Source organism: Cavia porcellus, unplaced genomic scaffold (genome assembly GCF_034190915.1).
Source record: "Cavia porcellus strain 051 isolate PalLab524CR breed Dunkin Hartley unplaced genomic scaffold, mCavPor4.1 scaffold_1, whole genome shotgun sequence".
Lineage (NCBI taxonomy): Eukaryota > Metazoa > Chordata > Mammalia > Rodentia > Caviidae > Cavia > Cavia porcellus.
Window position 1 is genome coordinate 17,902,982 of NW_026947484.1, and position 24,604 is coordinate 17,927,585.

At 41.5% G+C, this 24,604-nt stretch overlaps 1 protein-coding gene across 1 annotated transcript in view; it reads left to right on the top strand.

The window, feature by feature from the left end:
- Mogat1 (monoacylglycerol O-acyltransferase 1) overlaps nucleotides 1-14,771 on the top strand; it is a 16,599-nt gene extending 1,828 nt beyond the window's left edge. The window contains exons 2-6 of the mRNA XM_063244935.1: nucleotides 4,543-4,721; nucleotides 5,429-5,633; nucleotides 8,798-8,972; nucleotides 9,613-9,812; nucleotides 14,432-14,771. Coding sequence (XP_063101005.1) covers nucleotides 4,543-4,721; nucleotides 5,429-5,633; nucleotides 8,798-8,972; nucleotides 9,613-9,812; nucleotides 14,432-14,586 — 914 coding nt within the window. The 3' untranslated portion in view covers nucleotides 14,587-14,771. The remainder of the gene's footprint in view (nucleotides 1-4,542; nucleotides 4,722-5,428; nucleotides 5,634-8,797; nucleotides 8,973-9,612; nucleotides 9,813-14,431) is intronic.
- Nucleotides 14,772-24,604: the final 9,833 nt, after the last annotated feature.

Genomic DNA, 24,604 nt, shown 5'->3' on the forward strand with positions numbered 1-24,604 from the left:
CTCCTCTCCTCTCCTTTCCTCTCCTTTCCTCTCCTCTCTCCTTGCCATCCCTTACCCTCTCCTCTTCTCCTCTTCCCTCCCCAAACAGACATCAGATACAGGTACACAGACAAACATCTTACACATCAGTGTGTTCTCAAATATATTTTTAGCCAAGTTGAATTAAAATAACATGTTACAAATATAGAATGTATAACTAGAAATTGACTCAGATTTCTTATAGGTCAATTAGCAGAGATACCATAAAAGAGGATTTAGGAAACAAGTCCTAAGCTTGTCTGGGATCTGTGAAAAGTCTCTAATTTCCCCGGGCGGTGTTTATATACTTGTATCAGCCGCCTTGCTGAACTAGCTCCATGCTTAGTCCCCTGTCTCTTGGGGCTGCGACACATGTTCATCTCCAGTAATACATGAACTCAGGTATTTCTCAGGTGCTCCGTGCCACTTGGCCAGTCCTGTAAGGCTCTTTGGCTTTTGACTCCACATGTGTGTGCATGGTCACTGCCTCGTTTGACTCCCAACAATTGCTTACAAACAGACTGCACAGACGCCAGATACACCACGCAGACTGACAAACATCTTACACATCAGAGTGTACTGAAATGTATTTTTAGTCAAATTGAATCAAAATAATGTTTTACAAGTTTAGAATTTACAACTAGAAATTGACTCCTCGGATTTGTTATAGGTCATCAGAAGAAATCTCATACAAAAAGACTAACTTTTACCCTTTCCTCTCTTTTGATCAGCCTAACTTCACTCAGCAGAGTAAGTTTTTCTCTTATCCTGAATAAAATTAGGCACCATCCCTTTTCGGCTTGAGACAGAAAGACCATGGAGTAAGTCTAATTGGCAAGCCATATCTAAAGGAGCTTCCTGATAACGGTGTGCATTAACTGTCTCTTATTCTCTGTTAATTTTTGTGTGATTAACCTAATTGTGCACGTGGCTTGTTATTGTCCCTCACTATTAATGTATTGGGATCTGTCCTTTTCTGTCTAGTGGTTTTTGTTTTATCAAGTTGGTGGCATAGATATTGGCCAATATTTGGGGCACAGGTATTTGTAATTCTTATTTCTTCCTGTCGAATTATTCCTTTTACCAATATGTAGAAGCCATTTTTGTTTATTCTGCTACGTTTTGGCATGAAGTCCTCTGCGTCTGAAAATAAGGCAGCTACTCCTGCTTAACTTTCGTGTCCTGGTTGCGTGGAGTATCATTTTCCATTCTTTCATCATTACTCTGTGAGCTTCCTTTTGGATGAGATGTGTCTCCTGAAGGCAATATATGGTTGCATTTTGCTCTTTAATCTAATCTTTCAGTGTGAATTGTTTGATTGGCAAGTTAAGACCATAGGCATAAAGTTATTATTGTAAGATACTTACTGAATCCTGTCATTGCATTATGGAAGTCACTGCTGTGATGATTTGGGTTCTCCCCCCTGCTCCCTTTTGTTTAAATCCTCACCCAATTAGATACTGTACATACTTTCTTTTGGACTCTGGTGTTGGTGGCCTCTCTGTTCCTGTGTAGGGTTCTCGGAAGTATTTTCTGAATGCTGGTTTGCTGGCCATATATTTCTTTAAGATTTCTTTGCCATAGAAAGTCTTCTCCATTTATTTTGAAGGCTAAGTTTGCAGGCTGCAGAAGTCTTGGTTGATAATTGTTTTCTTTTAGGGCTTGCATAACTTCACTCCATGCTTTCTGGGTCTTCAGTGTTGTCCTGAGAGATCTGTAATCCTGATAGGCTTACCTTTATAAATAACTTGCTGCTTAAAAAAAAAGTTTAGTATTCTCTCCTTTTATTGAATTTCTGAAGTTTTGACTACAATGTATGCTAAAGACGTTTGTTTCTGGTCATGGATGTTTGAGGTTCTATTTGATTCTTATACTTGAATATTGTATTCTTACCCTCGATTTGGAAAGTTTTGGATTTGGAAATTTATCAAGGAATAATTTTTTATACCTTTTGAACTGTCTTTTAATTTGTCCCATATTTCTATGATTTTGATGTTTTTTTGAGTCACTTAACAACTATTGCATTGAGCCTGTGTGGTGCCATGTCATTTTTAGGGTATCACTGAGTTTGGGTCCACTTTGCCTTTGATTTCTGATGCTCTGTTCTCACAGAGGTCCAATCCTCTTGTTATGGTTTCTACTCAATTTTGCATGTTACATGTCTGCCGTTTTCTTTCTGTGATTTCTAATTACTTACCACACTGATCATCCATACTTTGTACTGCCTTAATTCAGTTTGTTGCTTGTTTCTTCTTTAAATTTGTTGAATATTTTATTAGTAAAATCTTTTATATATTTATGCAATTCTCTTTAAGTATATTATATATATTATGAAATTTCTTATGAGTTTTTTCTTTGAGCTCTTCATATATTTTCAGCATTGGCTTTTAGGATCCTTGCCTGTAACTTTCTCTCCTTTAGTGTCCTTCAGATCAGCTTTTGAAGGACAGAGGGGTGGTCCTTCGTTGTTTTCCTTTCCTTTTCCTTTCCTTCCCTCCCCTCCCCTCCCCTACCCTCCCCTTCCCTTCCATTCCCTCCCCTCCCTCCCCTCCCCTCCCCTTCCCTTCCCTTCCCTTCCCTTCCCTTCCCTTCCCTTCCCTTTCCTTTCCTCTCCTTTCCCGCGTCTTCCTCTTATTCTGTTTAAGTTGTCGTTTTCCAGGTGTCTGGAATCTAGATCCTTGAAAGACCATGATGGACTTCCAACTTTTACTCTATCACCTTCCCTTCTTCCCCATTTCAACACGTGTTTACTGTCAGGCCTGCTTTTTGCAGTGTGTGTGGCTAAACTGGATCTACGCAGATGGTGACAGCAGTAAATCAATGCATGTGTCCTGCAGTCTCACACAGGCAGAGAAGTCACAGTAGCTGTGGCAGCTAACCCATGGGCTGTTTCTTTGGCATTGTGTGTAAACCTCACCAACAGACTCAAGATCACTTACATTTTCTTGCTGCATTATATTCTAAGAGTTTTATAGTTCTAGATTTTACATTTAGGCCTGTGTCCACTTTGAGTTGATTTTTGTGGACAGCACAAGCTTTATCCCACTTCCCCACTCCACACCAATCCTTCCTTCAACTCTTCAGGCACCTAAGTAAGCATGCTATAATGCCCTTCTGATACTTTTTACCTGGAGTTAACCTTAGACTCCACAAGTTAAGGGGGCTCAGTCCACTAGACTGCCCCCACCTCGGATGTCAGTCTGCAGTCCAGGCTGTGGTCTATTCCTCTGAAGGACTGGCTGACAATTGAAGTGCCATGGCTTATATCTGTGCATCCCCCAAGAGCCTCATGTCCTCTTAGGTGGCGGCTTTTGGAAGGTGATTGGGGCTATAGGGCTGTTGTAGATGACTGTTAGGAATGGGGTCTGGTTGGAGGAGGTGGGGCACTGGGGCCATGATATAAAAGGATATATCTCCCTCCCCCACTTCACTGGGGGCTTCTTTCCTGTTTGAAGCCTTCACTGAAGTTGCCTCTAGAAACATCCCATCGGCACACCCAGACATGTGCTTGACTAATCTGCTAGGCTTTCTTGATCCAGTCAAGTTGACAATCATGATTAATGGTCCCCATTGGCCAAATATATGCACATTGTGCATGTTCATGTGTGTATGTGTACAAGTATATCAGTATGTACATATTTATATACAGTAATCTATGTGTCTCTTTGTAGATACAGTCACGTATATCAGTATGCATGTCCCATTTATCCAGTTTTTGGTTTTCATGGTTTTAGTTGCCTGTATTCAGCCATGGTCTAATATCATTAAGTGGAAAATTGTAGAAACAATTGATGCTTTTAATAACTATTAGGGTATATTATGTTAATTGTTCTTTGTTATTAGTTGTTTTTCTTAATCTCTTACTGTGCCTAATTTATCACTTAAACCTTGTATATATATGTGGGTATAGGAAAAGTTATAGTGTATATAGGGGTTAGGATCATCTGTGGTTTCAGACATCCATTGCTCAAATCCCTGACATATAAGGAGAACTACTGTATCTCAGTGGTAGATCAAGGTGCTACTACTCAGACACCTGGGGTATCATTTGAGGCATGCCATTGAACCAACTTGATCGGGTTCTCTCCCTCCATTCCACAAGTGATGATCTGTTCGTATTTCATGCTGGGGGTGGGGATGTGCAAGTCCATGGCTGAGTGTGGAACCTTTTTGGTGGCTCACCTTACCTTTCTAACTTTTTATTTTCTGCTCTGTAAAAGGAATGTTTAGAACACTATGGCTCCTTTATTGGTGCTGTGGCTATGAAGAATAAATAAAAGTATCCAGACAGAAAGTACAAATATACATACAAAAAAGAAAGTAGAAATATAATGCTTAGCATATAACAAGCATCACATGAGTGCTAAATAATAATATATCATGCCTGTCTTGCCACATTACCTTACCTGAACCAACTTTCAGATAAATAGACTTTTACATGTTAAATCCATGTACTATGGGCCAAAGACTGCAAATGCAGACATTACTGATCCTGGTTTCATGAAGCTTTTCCTTTTCTCACAGTTCAAGTGAGTATTGGCATCGTGGTGATAGTGATTGTGCACAACTTTTGGTTCCTTTACCTCCCTTATTTGACATGGCTCTACTTTGATTGGCGGACCCCAGAGAAAGGAGGCAGGAAATCCAACTGTATTGGAAACTGGAAGATTTGGAGACACTTCAGGGACTATTTTCCAATTCATGTGAGTAGACTTATTTTCTACAGTGTTGTTCTGATTGGGAGAAGAGTGGAAAATTGTTTTCATTATATACATCTAAAGCATTTTCCTTTTCAAAGGGAGTGTCTAAGTTCCTACTGTGCTCCTATAATGGAGACTGTGTACACTACAGAGAAAGTAAATTTCTTTCATCACAAAATAAAGGTCTGGTATCAAGATGCCAACTTCTGCCAAGGGCCCTGTTGCTACCTTATCCTATGGCAGATGCAGGAAAGCAAGACAGTGTAAATGAGAATGGAAGGGGGCCAAACTTGTCCTTCTAGAAGAACCCATTCCCCACACTGTTGTGTTTCTTTGCCCTCAAGGCTTAATCTTCTGTCATAGGCATCACTTTCCAACACTGTGCATTGCGTGCATTCAAGATTGAATTTCCCGTACCTGCTCTTTGGAGGACACATTGAAACCACAGCAGGAAGAAAGCCTACACCTTGACCTACATTAATAAATGGGCTTTCAGCCCAGTTGCCGGAATCTGGAAGGCTGTTTGTGAAGGGATTCGGACTCAGTGGATAGTGTAGATATCCACAGATAGCCCCAACCCAGGAAGCTAAAACACATTGTGTTCTCTGTGTCCTCTTAATGTAAGAACTAATCATGCATCCTTTAATTTTCACTGAAACTAATAAGGGGATGTTTTATTTATTTTATTTCCCTATAAACATGTGACATAGCTCATCAAAACTCACGATTTGGATCCCAGTCACAACTATATATTTGGGGCTCATCCCCATGGGATATTTTCGTTTGGAACCTTTGGAAATTTTGCTTTAAAATCTCCAGACTTCGAGAAGCTGTTTCCTGGCTTAACTCCATATTTTCATGGGACTTCGTGTTGGTTTCTGTTCCCCCTCCTTCGAGAATATATGATCAGTGTGGGTAAGTGCTGGCAGGGAACTGTGTCTGCTGCATGCAGAAAGTCCCTGTGGGTTATGCGCCCTCTGAGTAAATCCTCTGTCCACCTCCCCTCCTGGCATTTCATAGGTGCTCTGGATGTTCCTCACCTTCTCTACTGGAATCGTGGTGCCGGGTTACATAGCCTGTGTCCTTTTTCCTGTTCTATCCCAGTATCCAACATCAGGAAGTAGTAACCTAGTGAAAGGAGAAATTAATGAATACATTTTGAATGTCTCGAGGTAGAAAAAAGACAACCTTAGTTCTATAATTCACTCCTTCTGAGAGTCATTTTGCATACTTATGTATTTGAAGTGAAAAATACCCCCCTTGTGTCTTGAAGTAATCACAGCGACATAATCCATACATACTTAGCTGCTCTCTTTGTCTTCCGATACAAAATATGACTCGGTTAAAAACTGAAACATCCTGGGGATGATGGTGTAGCTCAGAGGCAGAGTGCTTGCTTGTCTAGAATGCGCAAGCTGTTGGGTTCTATGAGAGAGAGAGAGAGAGAGAGAGAGAGAGAGAGAGAGAGAGAGAGAGAGAGAAAGTGAGAGACTGACAGACAGACAGACGGAGACAGACAGAGAGCATTTTAATTTTACTCTGTTACTCTCAACCAGTGGGATACTCTCTGAATTGCAAAACTGTAACTACCAATTCTGAGAATAAAATTAATCTGAAGTGTTATAAAGATACAAATGTATTTAAGAAGCCAAAGCCTGTGTTGCTAGCTGTCATTCAACTTACAGGGCTCAATTTTTTGAGTTTCAACTGGATCAAATTACTGACTAAACATGAACTACAGTGATGTTTAAAGTTGTATATTGGTGGATATTGTGTATTATCCTTCCTGGGTATAAAGAAAACTGAAAAATTATAATATCAAAGTCAAGTGGTATATTTAGGGAAACAATTTTATGTGATCTTCCACATTTTCATCACTTCTTTTTAATTTCTCAAAACACTTGTCATTATATAGCTAGTAGAAAGTTATTAAGCATCAATAAGGACCCTTGGCGGACTTTTAAGATTCTGGTTCTGTCTCTGGTGCTGGTTCTGAGCCAAGAACCAGCTCGGTGCAGGGTGACATAAAGTCACCAGTAGAGGGCACACTACGCTCCTGCTTCCACCCCAAGTACCTGAAATTCTCACATCTGCACTCTAGAGGGCGAACCAACTACCCTCCCAACTGCCAAGGAGAAAAATGACTCTTCTACTTGTTTTGCAGACATTGGGTTAAAGTGCTAGAAAAGTGAGAAAATTAAAGAAAACAGTTTAAATTTTTTGAAATCACAGAAATATAGTTACCTTGTGCCACATGTTGATTCAAAATATAGCCACAGGTGAATCTGAGTAGTGTAATTGAGAACGGGTGTGGCAACTTCACGGCATTAGACGCATGTACATCTCTGTCCATGGCAGAGTCAGACATAAGCAGTCGATCTCAGAGTCCTCTCCAGACAATGCCTGCAACAATTGCCACCAGAGTTGGCCTTAAGATGAAACCTGTCTGCTGTCACTACTTTATGATATCATGAAATCTTTCCCTTTGCCTCAAACTGTTAGTGTCTTAAATGCTAAACAAGAGTATCCAAACTTGTAGCCAGTGAGGCTTGGGCTGTCCTTGTCTCTTAAGTAGAGTGTTGGCAATATTCCTCCTAGAAATCAGCACTCACCAGGAGTCAGCGAGAGCAGATTGTATGTGTGTGTCCAGGCTCACATCCCTCTTTGTCTACACATTAAGGCTGTGCAGGTCACAGGGATCTGAGCACAACAGCCTTGCACACATGCAGAGGACTTTAGACTTTGTCCCGTAGATAAACCACAGAGAACTGGTGAGGGACTGTGCAGAAAGGACCCAACGAGATTTTGTATGTTAGAAAGATCATCCAAGCAGCAGCTGGCAGCAGGGTTGGAGGGCATGAGCCTAAAAACTGTGGTGACCAGAGGCCCATTGTGGATGATCAGGAGAGCAGGTCAGTCTAGTGCAGTGGCTTTGATGGTGGCGTGCTGACAGGGAGCTTGTCAAGGGAAGTGACCAGAGGCACTGGACATCCAGGAGGCCCCCTTGTCAATAGGAGAGATACCGGGATGTCCACTGAACTCACATGAAGGAGAATGGACCAGGGGCTCGGGTAAAGTTCACATCTGCCCAGGAAGGCCCAGGTTCTTCACCCTGTAATCCTCTTTGGCTCCTCTTTTGAGAAAGTGGTCGTTCAGAACCCTGGCATGATTTTGCATTCCTCCAATGATAGGAACTAAGAGTAAAATTAGCACATCAGTTCCTTTACACATAGAAGTGTGCTAAGTCTTTACAAGGTCTAACATTTCTGTTATGACTTTAAACTGGGTAAAACTCAGAACGGGAGGAAACAGAGACCATTAAAAAGCTATTATGTCTGAAAAGTGGGTCATGATGGGAATGTCTTTTCCTCTTTATACTTTTCGGTTTTCTTTCAACTCCATCCTGGAGTTAAAATCTGAAAAGGAATCTTAAGTACTTTTTGCAGGGGAAATTCTGATATATAGACTGAACATTATGTAACTTTCTTAACTATTTGCTAAACTCAGACTCCATTTCCAAAGCATGTCAGGATCTGGCAAGTGTATTAGATGACCAAATTTTAAAATCATTTGTATTAGAAATGCTGGTTTAGAAAATAAGAATCCATATAGGTACTGGGAAGGGGGGCATTGTACGTGCAGAAGAGGCACTGAGTTCTGTTGGAAAATACACAATACTTTTTAATACTGCACCAGGATCCACCAGGGTAAGGTCAAGGCTGCCTCGAATAGCTGTGCACTGATCAGTGCAGGGGAAACACTTTGTACACAGACTGTAAACCAAGTGGGATCCATAGAGCTAAGCAGTATGCAATCTACCCAAACCAGTAGCAGCCCTTGGAAGGATCAGGTGATGTTTTATAAACCAAACCCATGACCTTCTCAAAACTCTAGACCTTATTAACAGAATTACGTTACCAAGACTTGGCTGTGATAAAATCACGAACTTGCACAGAGCCCCAAAGCTAAGCTGTGTAAAAATCTTTGGTAAATGTTCACTGTTGCCGTAGAATACTGTGGAAAATGGTCATTGATGCAAAGGCGGTGGTCTAGTTACGCTTTCTGTTTTATTCACTAAGGTGTGCTTTCAGTTTCCAAGAAATCTTTGTCCTATGTGTTGAGCAAGAAGGGAGGTGGAAACATTTCAGTCATCATGCTTGGAGGCGCCAAAGAGTCACTGGACACCCATCCGGGGAATTTCACATTGTTCATCCGGCAGCGGAAAGGATTTGTGACAATGGCTTTGACCCATGGGTAAATGTTTTCTTTCCTTAGGGGAACTGGGTCAGGAAGACTAAAACATTATTCAATGAATACAAAGAAGGAAAGTCATTTTTCTATCCCTTGAAGACCCTGTCCAAGTTGATCTGAAAATAAAAGCAGGTACGGTAGCCAGGCATGGTAGGGTGCACCTGAAACCCAGCCCTTGAGAGTCTGAGGCAGGAGTATCACAAATCCAAGGCCAACCAGGACCACATTGTGAGATCCTGTGTCAAAAAGTAAATAAATAAGTGGAAAAGCTAATGAAGGACGCTTCCTGGGCCCTAAACCCAGGACCTTCTCCAACTGTTTTCTGTTTTCACTTTTCTTTCCTTGTGGTTTGTTTAGTGTGAGCCTGGCTAAGATCTCTGTACCTCAGCCTCCCAGAGTGACAGTCATGTGTCCCCAGGCCTAGCTTGGAACCTTGATTTTTCTTGGGATAAAATTCCACCACCAGCCTGCTTGGGGGCAGTACCTTTCTAGAGGATGCCAAGTATAATGCTGTGTTCATTGTTTCAGACAGGAAACTAGCAAGATAGATGGGGAAGCTTGAAAAAGTTTTAGTGCTTTGTCACAAAAGCCAGCTGGAAGGAACAATCATTTCAGGCCTTGCTTTGCCTTTTGTTCTTCACAGTGCCTACTTGGTCCCTGTGTTTTCTTTTGGTGAAAATGATGTGTATAAGCAAATACAAAATCCTGAAGGCTCCTGGGTTCGAACTGTCCAAAACAGACTGCAGAAGATCATGAGTATCGCTTTGCCGCTGTTTTACGGCAGAGGAATTTTTCAGGGCACATTTGGGCTAATGCCTTATCGGAAGCCTGTCCACACTGTCGGTATGTACATGCAGGGAACAGAACTCTTATCTTGCTTGGAGCAGTGTTGACTTTTCCTGAGCAATGGGCTGATGCAAAAGAAGTGGCTTTGGAAAGGATTTCCTAGATAAATACTGCATATGAGTTACTTCAGCTTTAGTTTACAGTATGAATTTTATTTACAAAAAGGCTGCACTTTCAATTTGAGTGTCACATGTCACATATAGGCACACATCTTCAAACGCTACGCTTTCACTCAGATGGAAGGTTTGCTACCTGTAGGTTAGTGCAGTAGAACACTGAGATAAAGTAATGGTGGTAACTGTTGAGTGTCTCTTTATATAGAATATATAAAGAACAAAAAGAATCAGATCCCCCACATTTAAAGACCCACTCCAAAAATGGGCATCTGAAATGAATAGACATTTCTCAGATGCAGAATTACAAATGGCAAATAAATACACGAGAAGAAAGCTCAACAATATTAGACATTCAAGAAATGCAAATTAAAACAACACTGAGATTCCGTCTCTCCCCAAAAAGAATGGCTGTTATCAAGAAACCAATCAATAATAGATATTGTTGGAGCTGTAGGGAAAAAGAAACCCTTCTGTATTGCTAGTAGGAGTGTAAGATGGTACAACCACTATGGAAATCAGAAAGACAATTTTTTTTTCCAAAAAAGCTAAAAGTAGAGGTTCTATTTGATCCAGCTGTTCCCCTTCTGGGTATCTTCCTGAAAGAGTTAAAGCATTATACCAAGTTTATATATGTATATCCATATTTATAGCAGCAGAATTTATAATAGCTAACTCTTCGAAACAGCCCATATATCCATCAAAAGTTGAATGAATAAAGAAAACGAGGCATTTATATATAATGAAGTACTACTCTGCCATAAAGAAGGATAAACTCAAGCCATTTGTAGGCAAATACATGTACCTCAAGGTCATAAGTTAAGTGAAATAAGTGAGACTCAAAGCTTAAATATTCCTTTGTTTCCCTTGTGTGAGAAACTCAAATGGTAAATGAAGAGTATAGTGGTGGATGGATACTGGGAAGTAGGAAGAATCTGTTCAAACAGCAAGGAGAACAAGGTGGTGGGGAAAAAGACGAAAATAGGAAAATGGAAGGAAAAAACATTTGGCCACAAATGCATAAATAGTCATCGCTGTTGTTTTGTTTTTGCATAAACAATCTTGACTAGTTGGATGAAACTGGAAACTGAAATAGTGGTACGAAACAATGAGACCCAAAGAAAAGCTATGATTTCTGACTCTCCCACAAGTAGTTTGGTTTTCCTGGGTAAGGAGGTTCTATTTCCAAGAGCAGCCTAGTGTAGCTGGGGTTTTTTCCCCTTTTTGATATAAAAGGAAATTTGCAGAATTTGCACACAGCTGTGGTGAGTGCTTAGTAGAAATAAGTTCCATTTTTGTGGATAGAGAGACGTCAGGCTTTTAAGGTCTCCGGGGACCCTTTGCAGAACATCCCAATTTGCAATGACTCAGTTCAGAACAGTTCTAGGTGTATCTTTTCATGTGACACTCACAGCAGTAGAGTTTGTACGAGCTAAACAGTAATAAAAATGTGCACTACCAGGCTCTTCATGCGTTGGTGCCCCAGGAAATAGGCTTGGGCCTCAGTGGTTAGGGCTAAATTGCAATGGGGCTGGTGATTGAGTTGAAACTTTGTACTCAATCTAGAGATGCGCAGCATGTTGAAAGAGAGGAGGCAGCTGGATAAGAAAGAGTTTACTGCAAGCAGGGAGGGAGTCACCACAAAGAAGGCTGTGATGGTTCTCTGCAGCAATAGGGCGGGTTTTGTCTTATATAGGCTCTGATGGGGGAAGGGCTTTGGGGACCTATGTAAGCTAACTTACTGTGTGAGAGTGCAGGGGATTGGGTAAATGTTCACACACATGAGCTTTGGCAAAGACTTCTGGGAGAAAGCAGCCTCAGGGGCTTCTGGGAAGAAGAAGCCGAGCGCCATGATGACTCAGCATTGTACTATCACCGTGATGACTAGGTAAATCTCGGCGGGGCCTTATCAGCTGGGATTTGAAGCAACATAGGGGCTCCCACAGCCAATGCCATGATGTGCCATGCCTTCCCCTGCCCTCACGTCTGCAGAAGGCAAAGGTCCCTTCTGAGACTGTGTGACAGAGAAGGCCCGGATGCTCTAGTGTCCTCAGTGCAGTGCCATCTGCTCAGAGGCCATCCCTACATTTCATCTGAAAGGGAAGGTGCATGCTTCCTTCACTGTCTGTGGGCATGTTTGAGCTCCCTGGGACAACCGTCTGAAATAAGAAATAAAATCTATCAGTAAGACAATAACAAGACCAAACTTATTTAGAAAATAGCTCCTGGGAAAGAAGACTTGGAAATTCAGATATTTGAATCCTAATTAAAGTAAGCAGGGGTGCCGGGGATGTAGCCCAGCAGAAGAGCACTGAGCATGCACAAGGTTGTGGGTTCAGTACACCACCTCGGAAACACGCGAAAACACATAGAAACCTCATTTCAGAACACCATGTTTCTTTGTTAGCCCCCAGCCCCACATCGAATTGTTTATTTCTATAGCATTGTAAATTTTCTAGTAGATTTGCAAGTGGATTTCTAATTTTTTTCCTCAAAACTCACAGATAGGAGGAAGCTTTGAGATCTCTCATTTTTATTCTTTTATTCCTTGTAAGTAAAAATTAAGAGCGAAGAGAAATTTACTTGTTTCTTCTACTTGCAGACAGGCTAAGGGTAGGCCCAGGGAGCCCGTGCTCTTTACCCCCCCACACCAGCTCCTGGCTTCACCCCATCACCACCTAAGCCTCCCTTAGACCATATTTCCAACCGCTGACAAGAAGACGGTTATGTTTCTGGCACTCATGCTGAGTTAAAAAGGAGTGGTAGCTTTTGTGTATACACTTGACAACCAAGGAATATTAGTCAGGCTTCCTGCCACTGAGACGCAATGACTGATACCCACAAGTTAAAGGAGGAAACATTTAATTTGCTCCTAGTTTCAATTCATGATAGGCTGACTCTAAGCAGCAACATCACAGTAGGAAGGCCTGGCCAAGAAAAGCTGCTTAGTTCATGGATGCTGGGAAGCAAAGCAGAGGAAAATGCCAGAGATGAGTAGGTGAGAGAGGGTGAGGCAGGAGGATCACTGCAAGTTTGAGGCCAGCCTGGGCTACTGAATAAGTTCAAAGCCAGCCTACACTACATAGTGAGACATGACTCCAAAAAAAAAAAAAAAATCTTATAAAAAATACAAGCTATCAAACTGTATGCAAGGCTTTCTGGAGGCCCTAGTGAAATACATAGCAGTTAGAGATTATTAATGCTGTCCTACAGATGTGTGTACAAAACTCCTTTCTCTGCCCATCCTCAGATCCATTACAAATAGACGTCCCGCACCACTTTCCCTTGTTCCGTTAACATTTGCTGAGTTTTCTCTTAGCTAGACACTTTCTACTACTGATACGGATCTAAGCCTCGTAAGTACCGTAGAGCAAAGGAGCGTAAGGCCAGGAAAACCACCTCCACTGCTGGCTCCATTCCTTAATTTCAGCCCCATAGATTGACCTGGAGCTAAAGCCTATCAAAGGTCAGGAGGGGTTTACTGCCCACTTGGCAGCCAATCATGCTACACATTTTCAGCCCTAGGCGTCAGTAGCAGCATCAGACCAGCAGGGGGTGCCGTGAGTTCGAGCACCAAAGCTGTATGTACTTTGAATTTTCTAAATAGCCAAATGAGGTGTGCGTATTACATAAATACGTTCAAAATGTGTATGGAAGTAGCCAGACTTATTCTTCATTAATTAGTCTGTTTGTAATTACACACATAAAGCATTCGTAGGAAAGTCATACAATACAGAAAAAAGAAAAAGAAAGAAAGAAAGAGAAAAAAGGAAGAAAGCTCCTCCACCTGTGTTTCTCTAGAGGGACTGTTTTACTTTTCCAGCCCACGTGTTTTTCTATGCACCAGCAACATCGATTCATGTAGAAATAGAAAATGTTTTCATAAATAGGACCGAGCTTCATTTCACAACTTACTTTTCCACTTCATACGGTTCAGACATCTTTTGTCTCTGTCAGTGTGTGCCTATGTCTATCCATACTCTCTCTCTTCTAAGACCATCACTGCCTAAGATGCCACTGAATGGATGTGTCACGGTTTATTTGATAGTTCTTCTGTTGAGACTTTCAGTTGCTTTTTAGTTCCCCACGATTACCAACAGTGGAACCCTTGTGATATGTATTTCTCTAGTTCAGGTCCTTAGCTACAAGGATACGCGGTGTTTGTTGTTAAGAAAGGTTCTGGAGAGTTGGAACAGAGGGAGCCCCGTGCCTGGAGGACTTCACAGTTGGTGATAGTAAGGTCTGTGGTCTGGCTGTGCTGTCAGGGGGAGTCAGCACACTAGCTCCTCCGACCCGGGGTCACACCCACAAGGACGCGGAGGATCCAGGGTCCGCTGTGAAGCCAGAGCAGCGTTTGTTGCCGGTGGGAGGCTGTGAGAGCGCTGGCAGCCAGGGCAGGGGCCTGGCCTGGGAGAGGCGGGGTTCCCGACCCGCGTGGCTCCCGCAGCGTCAGGGCGGCGTGGGCTGGGGCGACGCCTGCTGGTTTCTGCTCTGTTTCTGCAGTGGGCCGCCCGATCCCTGTTCAGCGGACTCCACACCCGACCCAGCAGCAGGTGGAGGAGCTGCACCAGACCTACATGGAGGAGCTGAGGAAGCTGTTCGAGGAGCACAAAGGGAAGTATGGCATTGCGGAGCACGAGTCTCTTGTCCTCAAATAACCCAGGGCTGCTCAGCAGGCGCTGCACAGCCAGACAGCATCCCTCTGGGAAGACAAATCCTCGGAGAGCTGATTGTTTTCCTCTATGGATTTTGGAATCAAGTTTGTGACCGCAAAATATGCTTATGGTGTCAGATGTTGATTTTTACCTCTAGTAAATAAAAAGCACCAATGATTACTGCAAAATAGACTTTTAATATTACTCCTCATTTTGGAAGAGTAAAACATGTCACAGACAGCGGAAAGGTACAAAATTATTCATGCACTCCTGTTCCAAATACAAAAATGACAGCTTTGATAATGGGCGGTGTTGTTTTCATTAACAGTGATAGCATCACGCGGAGGTGTAGGAGTCTGTATAAGATAATTTGCTTTTATACGGAGCTAGAAGAGGTTTTCTGTTTTTCTTTTTAAACAAACTGTTTCTTAGTGAATAATGGCATGTTTAATACTCAGATAATTTGATCCTGTATGTGTTACATCAACACATTTTTATACAACAGCACAGCATTTTTACGCCGGTTTACACGTAGGATGAGTTTGCCACATGGAAATCCATATAAATGAAAGCCGTTCCCCATTTCTGTCCTTGCTTAGTAGCACACGTGTTTGTGACCGGCATGCAGGTCTATTGGTGAAATATGATTTTGCACATGTTTAGAATACTGAAAGTTCCTAGAAGTTCTCATGATAACAGATTGACTCTTAATTTTCTGCCCAACTGATCTTTTCATTGCACAGCAAGCAATGAAAGGAGGCGCCCTTTCTGGGTGTTTAGTTCACAGCGATCTGAGGCTGAATCTTCTCCAAACCAGCGTGAGCAGGGGCCCAGCTCTCCGGCTTCCTGCTTTCTCCTGAGTGAGACACCATGTAGGAACACAATATGCACTTCTTTCATGAGTGTCTTAGTAGTCTGGCATACACACTCTGTTATGCTATGAGGGTTTTTTAAGCTGATCTATAGAAACATGAGTTAAGACCCACTGTTATGTTTTAGATCTAAAATGGCCCCAAGAGCCATTAGATCACCAGGTTGCTCACTCAGCAGTGAGGTTCTCAGCTAGTGAGTCCAGGACCTGGAGATGCTGGTGGGTGGTGAGGCCTGGTTAGAGATGAGTCACTGGGAGTGTGACCTTGAAAGGGTCCCTGGTTCCCGCGGTCCCTCTCTAATTCCTGGCTGTTGTGGCCCAGAGTCTCTAACAACTGAAGCGATAACCCCATTTCCTGCCACATGTACTGAAAAATAACATGTTACATATACCGTGACACTTTTCTTGTTTCTGCCATCAAGTCAGCTTACCATGGAGTTAAAATAAACCTCACCTCTTTTATATTGTGGGTATTTTGTCCTAGTGACAAGAAAGTGGCTAAGCTGTCCATTTTCAGCGGGAGACATTTCCTATGTCCAATTATCCTGCATGGGTAATTGATTATACTGTAAGTTGTGTTGCTTCATCAACAGCAAATCAGAAGGAGATTTCTGCTCGTGTCACCAAGCACTAAGTACCTAGTCCCTGAGTTAGAAGAATGTCTTGGTTCCACGCCATGTTCATCACCTCATGTCCCAGCTGAACTTGTTCTGCACTAGCTGTTATGGTCTGTATAACTGATTTACCATCTGACTTGTTGGTAAAAGGTACTTCAGCTTTTAAGATTTAAAACACTAACTGTTAGGCTGGAGCACAGATTAGGTTCAGCAGCAGCAAAACAAAGTTCTGCCGGGTGAGATCTTAGGAAGGAAAATGTGTCACACACTAGAAAGTGAATTGTTCTATATGAGGATTTATACATATACATATGTATATATATACATATATATGATCTGGATTCCTTTAATGTCACATTGGTTGAGGATCCAGGGATTCACTGACCCATGAACTTGAAATCAATTCAATTTTTTTTGGTAAAAGCGGATCCTCTGAGGTATTACAAACCCATACATTGCAGCCCTTTGAAGAATATTAAAAGTTGGTGACACGTGATCTTTTGGGATTTCACACACATATGAATTGTAATCTCTGAGTCAGCAGTTGGGCCATCTATCAGCAGCTGGATTACCCAGTGGGCAGTTTAAACTCACACTTAGTGAAGCAGAGGCACTACAAGATAAGAAAAGTTCTCTTGGGAATTTGTTTAGATTTTGCCGTTAAAAATACTGAACATGACAACTTTAATTTTGGTGTAAGCAATATTTTTTTCAGTACATGTGGCAGTGAATGGAGTTATTTCTTCACCTGTGAGGGTCTCCACAGGACTTAATGCAACATCCCAGAAGTCTTTCATATATTCAGAGCATAACCAGAAGCGCTGAATCATCCTGTAGGTTGTCAATGAATTTTTGCTGATATGAATTTTTGCTATTACACAAATGCAGGTTCTATATTATATTCATGAATGTGGTCTGACAAAAATCTCTTCTGTTTTAAAGGTTCCCATCAGTTGTGCAATTGCATGTGATTTTAAAGCAGAATAAACACAACAACAAAAATTACTGAGAGTCCTATGAGCTAACTCAGTGTGTTGCTTTGGCAAATGTCCTGGATGCTTCTGATCTGGACATTTCCTTCCCCTCTGTTTTCCTTGTGGACAGAGTCCCAGCTGAGTCATTGCCTTCATCCTGCAGCTAAACGTTTATAATATGACAATGCCAATAGCCACCCTGAGTTACACCTCCAGACCTTTTTGTTTTTTACTTATTTTGAGAGACAGTCTCACTAAGTTGCCTGTACTGGGTTTGAACTAGTGATCCTCCTGCCTCGGCTCCTTGAGTGTAGGGATCATAGCTGTGCACCACCGTGCCCTATAGTGCTAGATGTTTTAGTGCAAACCCTCTGCCCCTGCTGTGAAAACAGTCTCAGCACATGCATATCAGGGGTCCTGATGGGATATTTACCATTGCACAGGGTTAAAAGTGAAACCCTTATTTCCAGAAGAAGGTATTCCTGTATTCCTGTTGTGGAAAGCATGGAATCTGGTTGTACTATCTGTGCTTCTAGAACTTTACATCTTATCAAAACTACCTCTCTGATGCAAACTACCAATTAGTAGTATGAATATGAAAACAGTTTTGGGGTACATTTTCTGTATACTTCTTTCTTTTAAAAGAGACAGCAGTCAGGAATGGTGGCACATGCCTGCAACCCCAACACTCAAAGGGCAGAGGCAGCAGGATCACAGTGAGTTCAAGGCCAGCCTAAGCAATATAGTGAGACTCCATCTCAAGAAACAAAAACAAGACAAAATGAACAAACAAACACTAGACACTGTCGGTGGGATTTGTTGATTCTTTTTTCCCCCAAGCAGAGCAAGATAGCTAGCTGTCATATTTGCATTTCTTAACCTAAGTGACACTTTTGGGGCTGGAAGTTTTAGTGAAAATAAAATTTGCATCTAGTTTTATGAAAGCAAGGCAAAATGACTTCTAAAATATACAAGCACTTTATCTAGCATCTTTATGATGGGAAACCCAGAAGCACTTCTCTGAAAGGAATTTCTCTGGTACTTTATTTTTCAACAATTGCAGCTAACCCTTCCCAAGCCCTGGAGTTTAGTGCCTTCAATCCTTATATGAAAAGGAGAAGGTTCACTCCATTCATAATGAAACCATGGGATGATGAGATTTTTCAGAAGCTGACTCTGTGTCTCTCTTGCAGGTTGATCCTATCCCTAAAAAAGTAGGTCTTCAGCAGTCTCTCAGTGAACACTAACCTGAATTTTGGGTGGATTGTGTCAAAAAGCAAGTGTGAGGACAAGAAGAGCCATTGTAGTCTAATTGTTTCCTCTGCAGATGAAGCAGTTGAACCTCTGTGAGGTTCACACAGATCAGTCCTAAATGGGTTCATAATTCTGCCCTAGGCTAACAAGAGATACCATTATCCCATCATCACTGACCATTTTCTGTAAAAAAGAAGTATCAAAAAGTAGACTATGGTTAAAAATTACACAGTAAGCAAGGAATTGCACAACTTGGAAGGATGCTCTATTTTATTGAGAATATTTTTCTGTTTTGAGGCATCACAACATATTATAGATTTTTTTCTTTTGCAAGATATTTCTTGTGGTATATCCCGGAAAAGACCAAGATTCAGAGTCCACTAGAGCCTTTGGCATTATAGATATAAGGCAAGCTTCCTTCTATGTCAGTAACTGGAGGACCAAGGAAAGGGTCTTCCCTAGTTTGGTCCTAATCACAAGTGTGGGGAGGCTACTGTGTTACTCAGACAGGAAGCTTATTAACTGCTCCAGGCTCATGATTCATTATGGTCTTGTCTTATGAGCTGGCTGGTCACAGTTGCTTCTCTCTCTCTCTCTCTCTCTCTCTCTCTCTCTCTCTCTCTTTCTTCTCAATTGCTATGTAATTCTTTCTTGCTTTATTTCCAGACTATTTTGGTGTCTTATCACTTTCTGGTTGGATTCCAAATCCTACTATATGAATATCCAGTGATGCTGGGATACCCAGAGTCCCTATTTTTCATCCTTTCCTACATTCCAGGATTTCATTTCAGAGGGTGCTCTAATTTCTGAGCTTCTGACACCTGGCTGGGTGGCCTGGGCTCAGATCCTCCCTATGTAAATGGAGTTTGGAATAAATGACTCTGTCTCTGTGGTTTCTGCTTGACATTTTATCACTCTTACTAATTACATCTGGTTGGAGAAATAAATTTATTTGGTGAATTTACCTTTTCTAGGGAATGCAGTGAGCTGAAATGATTACCTTTTTTGTTTTAGTTTGTATGAAACAAGCTATCACTGAAATTCCCCAGAATCATAGTGACCTTTAGTCATTTTTTTCTAAGAAATAGTTTAACAGTATAAATGAAAAATAGGAAAAAGCTCCCTAAGAGATTGTTGTGGTTTAGATCAAGACTGACCTCTAACCCTCTCACACACTCAGAAGCTGGGCTTTTGGAAAGGGACTGAACATGAGGGCACTGTCGCTGAATGTGCTGGTAGGGGGTGCGGTCCGGTCAGAAGAGGCAGCAGTGACTGGGAAGGGTATGTTGCCCTCACGGCTTCTCATGTGGCTCTTTGCGTCTTGGTCACCATGACTGAGAAGCTTTTCACTGTTGCGCCATTTCTGGCTGGAATCCAGCTGGCCACCCACAGTAATCATGAGCAAAACAAACCTCTCCTCCTTTAAGTTATTGGTGGTGGTTACTGTGTCAGAGCAATGGGAATATGACTAGGGCAGATTTGGGAACCAGAAGAGAGGTTGTTCCGTAACTATACCTGATTATGTAGTTTAGAAGCCTTTAGAACTAGACTGTTAGATGAATTGGGAAAGTTTCTGTGAGGACAGCTACAGGAACCACAGAATGTGTAAACTGAACTTTATGGGAGATTGTTGTTGGAACCCAGAAAACCAGAATGCTGATAGAAGTGCAGACTGTACAAGTGCAAGTTCAGACGATTTTGATTGTGCATACTGATTCAAGGGGCATTTGGAGTCCAGACCATCTGTATTTTCCTCTGAGAGAAAATCTGTCTATGTTTTGTTCCTCTCCTGAGACTTTGCAGGAGATTGAAATTAATAGCAGCAGGCTACTATTTCTGGTGGAGGAAATTTCAGTGCATCCCCTAGAGTTAGGCTGTAGCATGGGTTCTGCTTGTCACTTTGGGTGAGATTTACAGTGAGAAACAGGAACAAAAAGCGTATTTAAAAAGTTTGCTGTTTTGTCAGAATGGAACCTCCTGCAAAATTGGAGCATAGGAGAGCATGGTACCTGAAAAGCTCAGCATTACTGAAAACACACAAGCAAAGAAAGAAATACAACTTTGCATTAGGACAATAAGAAATGTGGTTTGAGGACATCTCAAGAAACAGTGAGACCCTGACCCTGCTGTCTGCTTCCTGGTGGCCAAGACGTGCACAGCTTTGATGTGCCATGCTGTTTCTGCCTGGGTCTGTAGCCATAAGCCCAAATAAATCCTGTCTCCTCGAGGTCACGAATGTTGAGTATCATGTTACAGTGGTGACAAAGACACAGGCTTTCTCTTTACTATCATTCAAACCTGTGGAGGAGCAGAGTTTATTACTTGGTGATATCTTTTTATAGGCGATAGTGAAATTTTATCTTTTCTCTACAGAATATTGTTGCTCTGTGTATTTAAAAAAAAAGTCTCAGTTTGACCAATACATGTGTTTTTAAGCCCAACTGATAAGTGCATTCATGTGGTTTTGAATCTGGATAGAATGCTTTTTGTTTCTCATACCTCACCAATGCTGACTTGACACAGAACATCCGCAAAGGCACTGCAGTGAAATTATGAGCACTGAGAATTCTGCTGCTGTGGCGTCAGTATTGTGGGTTCGGATGGGATTTTTTAAAAAGCAGAAAGCAGAGGAGGGCTAACTGAAACTGCAAGCGCAGATGGGTGAAGCAAGAAGGGCAGGAGAGGAAACAGAAGGCAGGAGAGGCCCCAGGCTCGAGCGGTTGGCATAAAAACGTGGCCTCTTTCATTTAGAAACTGAAAAACGTTGTAAGAAAATTCATAGATTCTAGATCAAGTCAATCACTGCTAATGGGTAGAAAGTTCCTTTTTGGATGATGAAAAATACTATGAAATTAGATCACACTCCTGGTTGCACAATGCTGCAAATATACAAAATCCTCTGAATTCTACACTTCAAATGGGAAAATGTGCTATGCTACCTATACCTCAATAAAGTTCTATAAAGCTTTCAGTAATTTATTTGTCAAAATAATGGGAAGAAACCCTCTGGGTTTACTTAAGGAGATGTATTGAGAGTGTCATGTGTCTCACTTTGTGTGACAGAACTGGGAACTTTGACTTTTGAGACCTGGCGGTGTTTCAAATTATTATTGTTATTATTATTATTTTGGGGGTTTTGTTTGTTTGTTTTTTGAAACAGGGTCTTGCTATATAGCCCCAGGCTGTCCTTGAACTCAGTATGCAGCCCAGGCTAGCCTCGAACGCAAGTGCAAGTTCAGATGATTTTGGTTGTGGATACTGATTCCAGGAGCATTTGGAATCCTCCTGCCTCAGTCTACCGAGTGCTGGGATTACAGGTATGTGCCACTATGCCTGCTCTCTAATGTTTATTACTAAAATATATGTTGTGATACTCTTTTCCAATATTCCATTGGGTTAAGAGCGTGCTGTTGTGCAAGATGCCTTTTGATTTTTCACCAATATTTTATTAATGCTGTCGTATATTCTAAGTAAATATTGTCAAAGGAAAATAACAGCCAACATGCCTATTGGCAATAGTGCATCAGAAACAGGCCAAGTACTCTGCCTGTTATGATGTCTATTTCTTAAAGTAGACCTCTGAGGTCACCGCTGTTTTTATACTCTAGGCAAGCTGGGACTCAGAAGGGTTAAGAACTATGCTAGAGACAACCTAATAGGCAGGGGTGCAGCACAGACAGAAAACCAGGTCCTGTGACCAGAGTGCTTGCTCCAGGTGTGGGTTTCAGGTGCTGCCGGGTGTCATGCATTAACTTGCTGTATAAGTAACACACACCCTTCACCTGTTTCATGGGAGGGTGGGATGCTAAAATGTTTTATGGGTCTATCTACTGGTAACTCTTAAGTCCATTTTCTTTCTTTCTTTTTGTATAATTTTGACATGATTATCTAATACATAGCTTTAGAATAAAAATAAGAATTAGCAATTTCCCATATTAACAACATCGTTTATACTTTGTTTTTAACTTTTTAAAAAATTTGTGCAGTACTGGGGATTGAGCTCAGGGCCTTCACACTAAGTCTCATTCCAAGTCCTTTATTTTATTGTTATGTTTTTGAGACAGTGTCCCTTTCAGTTACTAAATCTCCTAGGTGGCACTCCAGTTTTAAACCCTCCTCCCTAGCTTTCCAGAGTGCTGAGGGCATAGCCATGCCCACCACACCAACTGTACTTCTCAGCCAGAGTGCAGATTTGGATATCATCACATCGCTCTGTTTTAACTCTTATGAAACTTAAAGACTTTGTTAAAATACAGTTGCCATCTGAAGAAAATGCTTTCATGTACAGATGTACAAACATATAAAATGTGGAGGTTTCATTTTTCATATGGGTATCAAATGCCTTTGAAATAAAGAACTTTATTCCCTAAAGGCTTGATTTTGATTTCTACTCAAAGTTGTTAGGTACAATGCTGTTATATAATGGTCTAATCATGGACAGAGGAACAGATGGCTGCTAATCAATTTTTTAGTGCCAAGACTGTTTGCTGTTGGGAAGTTATCTTAACTCACAGGAATGTAATCTCAATATTTAAACATTGTAAAAGTGGGATTTCTTAGCTGGGTGTAGTGGTACATGCCTATAATCCCAGCAATCAGGAGGCTGAGGCACATTGGAGACCAGCCTGGCCTACAAAGTGAGCTCAAGCCCAGCCTGAACTGCATAGTGAGATCCTGTCTCAAAAATGTCAAAAAAAAAAGAGTGAAAACTCTTTATCAATATCATCATGTGTCTATAGACTAATAGTGGAGACTTTGACCTCTGGAGGAAAATGTATGTGAAAATTTCTATTTTTGCAATGAAAGCTATTTTGTAAAACTCTTATTTTTAAGCTAATACATAAAAACAGATTATGCATATTAATGTGCTGTACCATGTACTATTTTGATGCATGTGCCCACTGTGTGTCTTTAAATCAGGCTGAACATTTACATCTTCTCAAACACTTACAATTTCTTTATGGTGAACAAACTTCCACTCCTTTACTCCAGGCTTTGGAAATACTCCATGTGATATCACTGAAGGTGGGCGCGCTCCTGGAGGCAGCCGCGGAACCGCCCGTCCTAAGTGTAGCTTGGTCCCCAGGGCCGGCTGCTCCCTGGGCCCTCTTCCTCCAAGATGTTGGTATCCTGCGTGCTCAGCTCTTCCCTGGGGTGCCCGTGCGTGAGATCACACGTGTTGTCCCCATTCCTGGGGGATTTCACCTCGCGTGACGTGCTCCAGCGCAGTCCCTTCTGTCACAGACGCCGAGACTTTGTATGTCTAAAGTCCTTCCACCCCATGGACAGGGCCACATCCTTGCCAGGAGAACCCCGAGAACGTCGTGTAGGGACTCTTCACCTCCTCCCCAAAGATTAGGACCAGATTAACAGGGGCAGAGCAAACCCATTTCATAAAGAGGTAAGTTAGACATTTAGAAAGAACACCTGTTAGGTTAAAGGTCTTCACCTTTTAGTAGCTATTACTAGAGAGATGGGTAGCTGGTCTCCTGAGTGCTGGAATTACAGGTGTGTGCCGCCATGCCCAGCAAAATTCATTTTTCAAACAGCACTTTAAAATTGATTTTATCTTTCATGTGCATGTCCATGTGTGTTTCTAGATACCTTTTATCATTTTTTTCCTTAAGTAAATTCCGAGTTAAAAAAAGAAGTTTCTCCTGCGTGATACCTCTGCTCTTCTTCTCCTGCTTTTCAACAGCAGCTCTAACAGTCTGAATGGAGAGGAAGTTCTAGCTTCAGCTGGACCTAGTACTGACCTTTCTTCATGTTGCTAAAATAAAGGAATTCTGTAGCTTATCTTAGATTGCCCGATGACATGAGCAGAATCACAGACTTGTAATTTCAAATTGCCCTAATTTTAAAATAATAATCCATGAATTTTGAATTTTTAGTTGCATCAGAATTTTAGCAGGATTTATGTAAGAATTTTTACATTATATACTCTATATATTTATACATTATTTCCATAAAGCTTAACATATTATATATTTATTCACTGTGCATACTATTGCCCATTACGTGTAATAACACATGGAGCTAAGTATGGAATAGTAATATTCATAACTATTAGTAAGAAAAGAAAACTTTGAATTCTTGAGACAAAAAGCAAATGTGATTTATGTAGGAGCTTTTAAAGATGAATACTTTACTATACTTTTAAAGATGAATCCGACTCACACTTTAAGCCTGTGTGGTTGATTGAACCTGGAGCCATTACTATAAGGGGACACTGGGAAGGTGATCTTGTGATGCTATAGGAAGCCACACATTATTCGGTTCCTCCCCAGGATGCCTGCACACCTGTG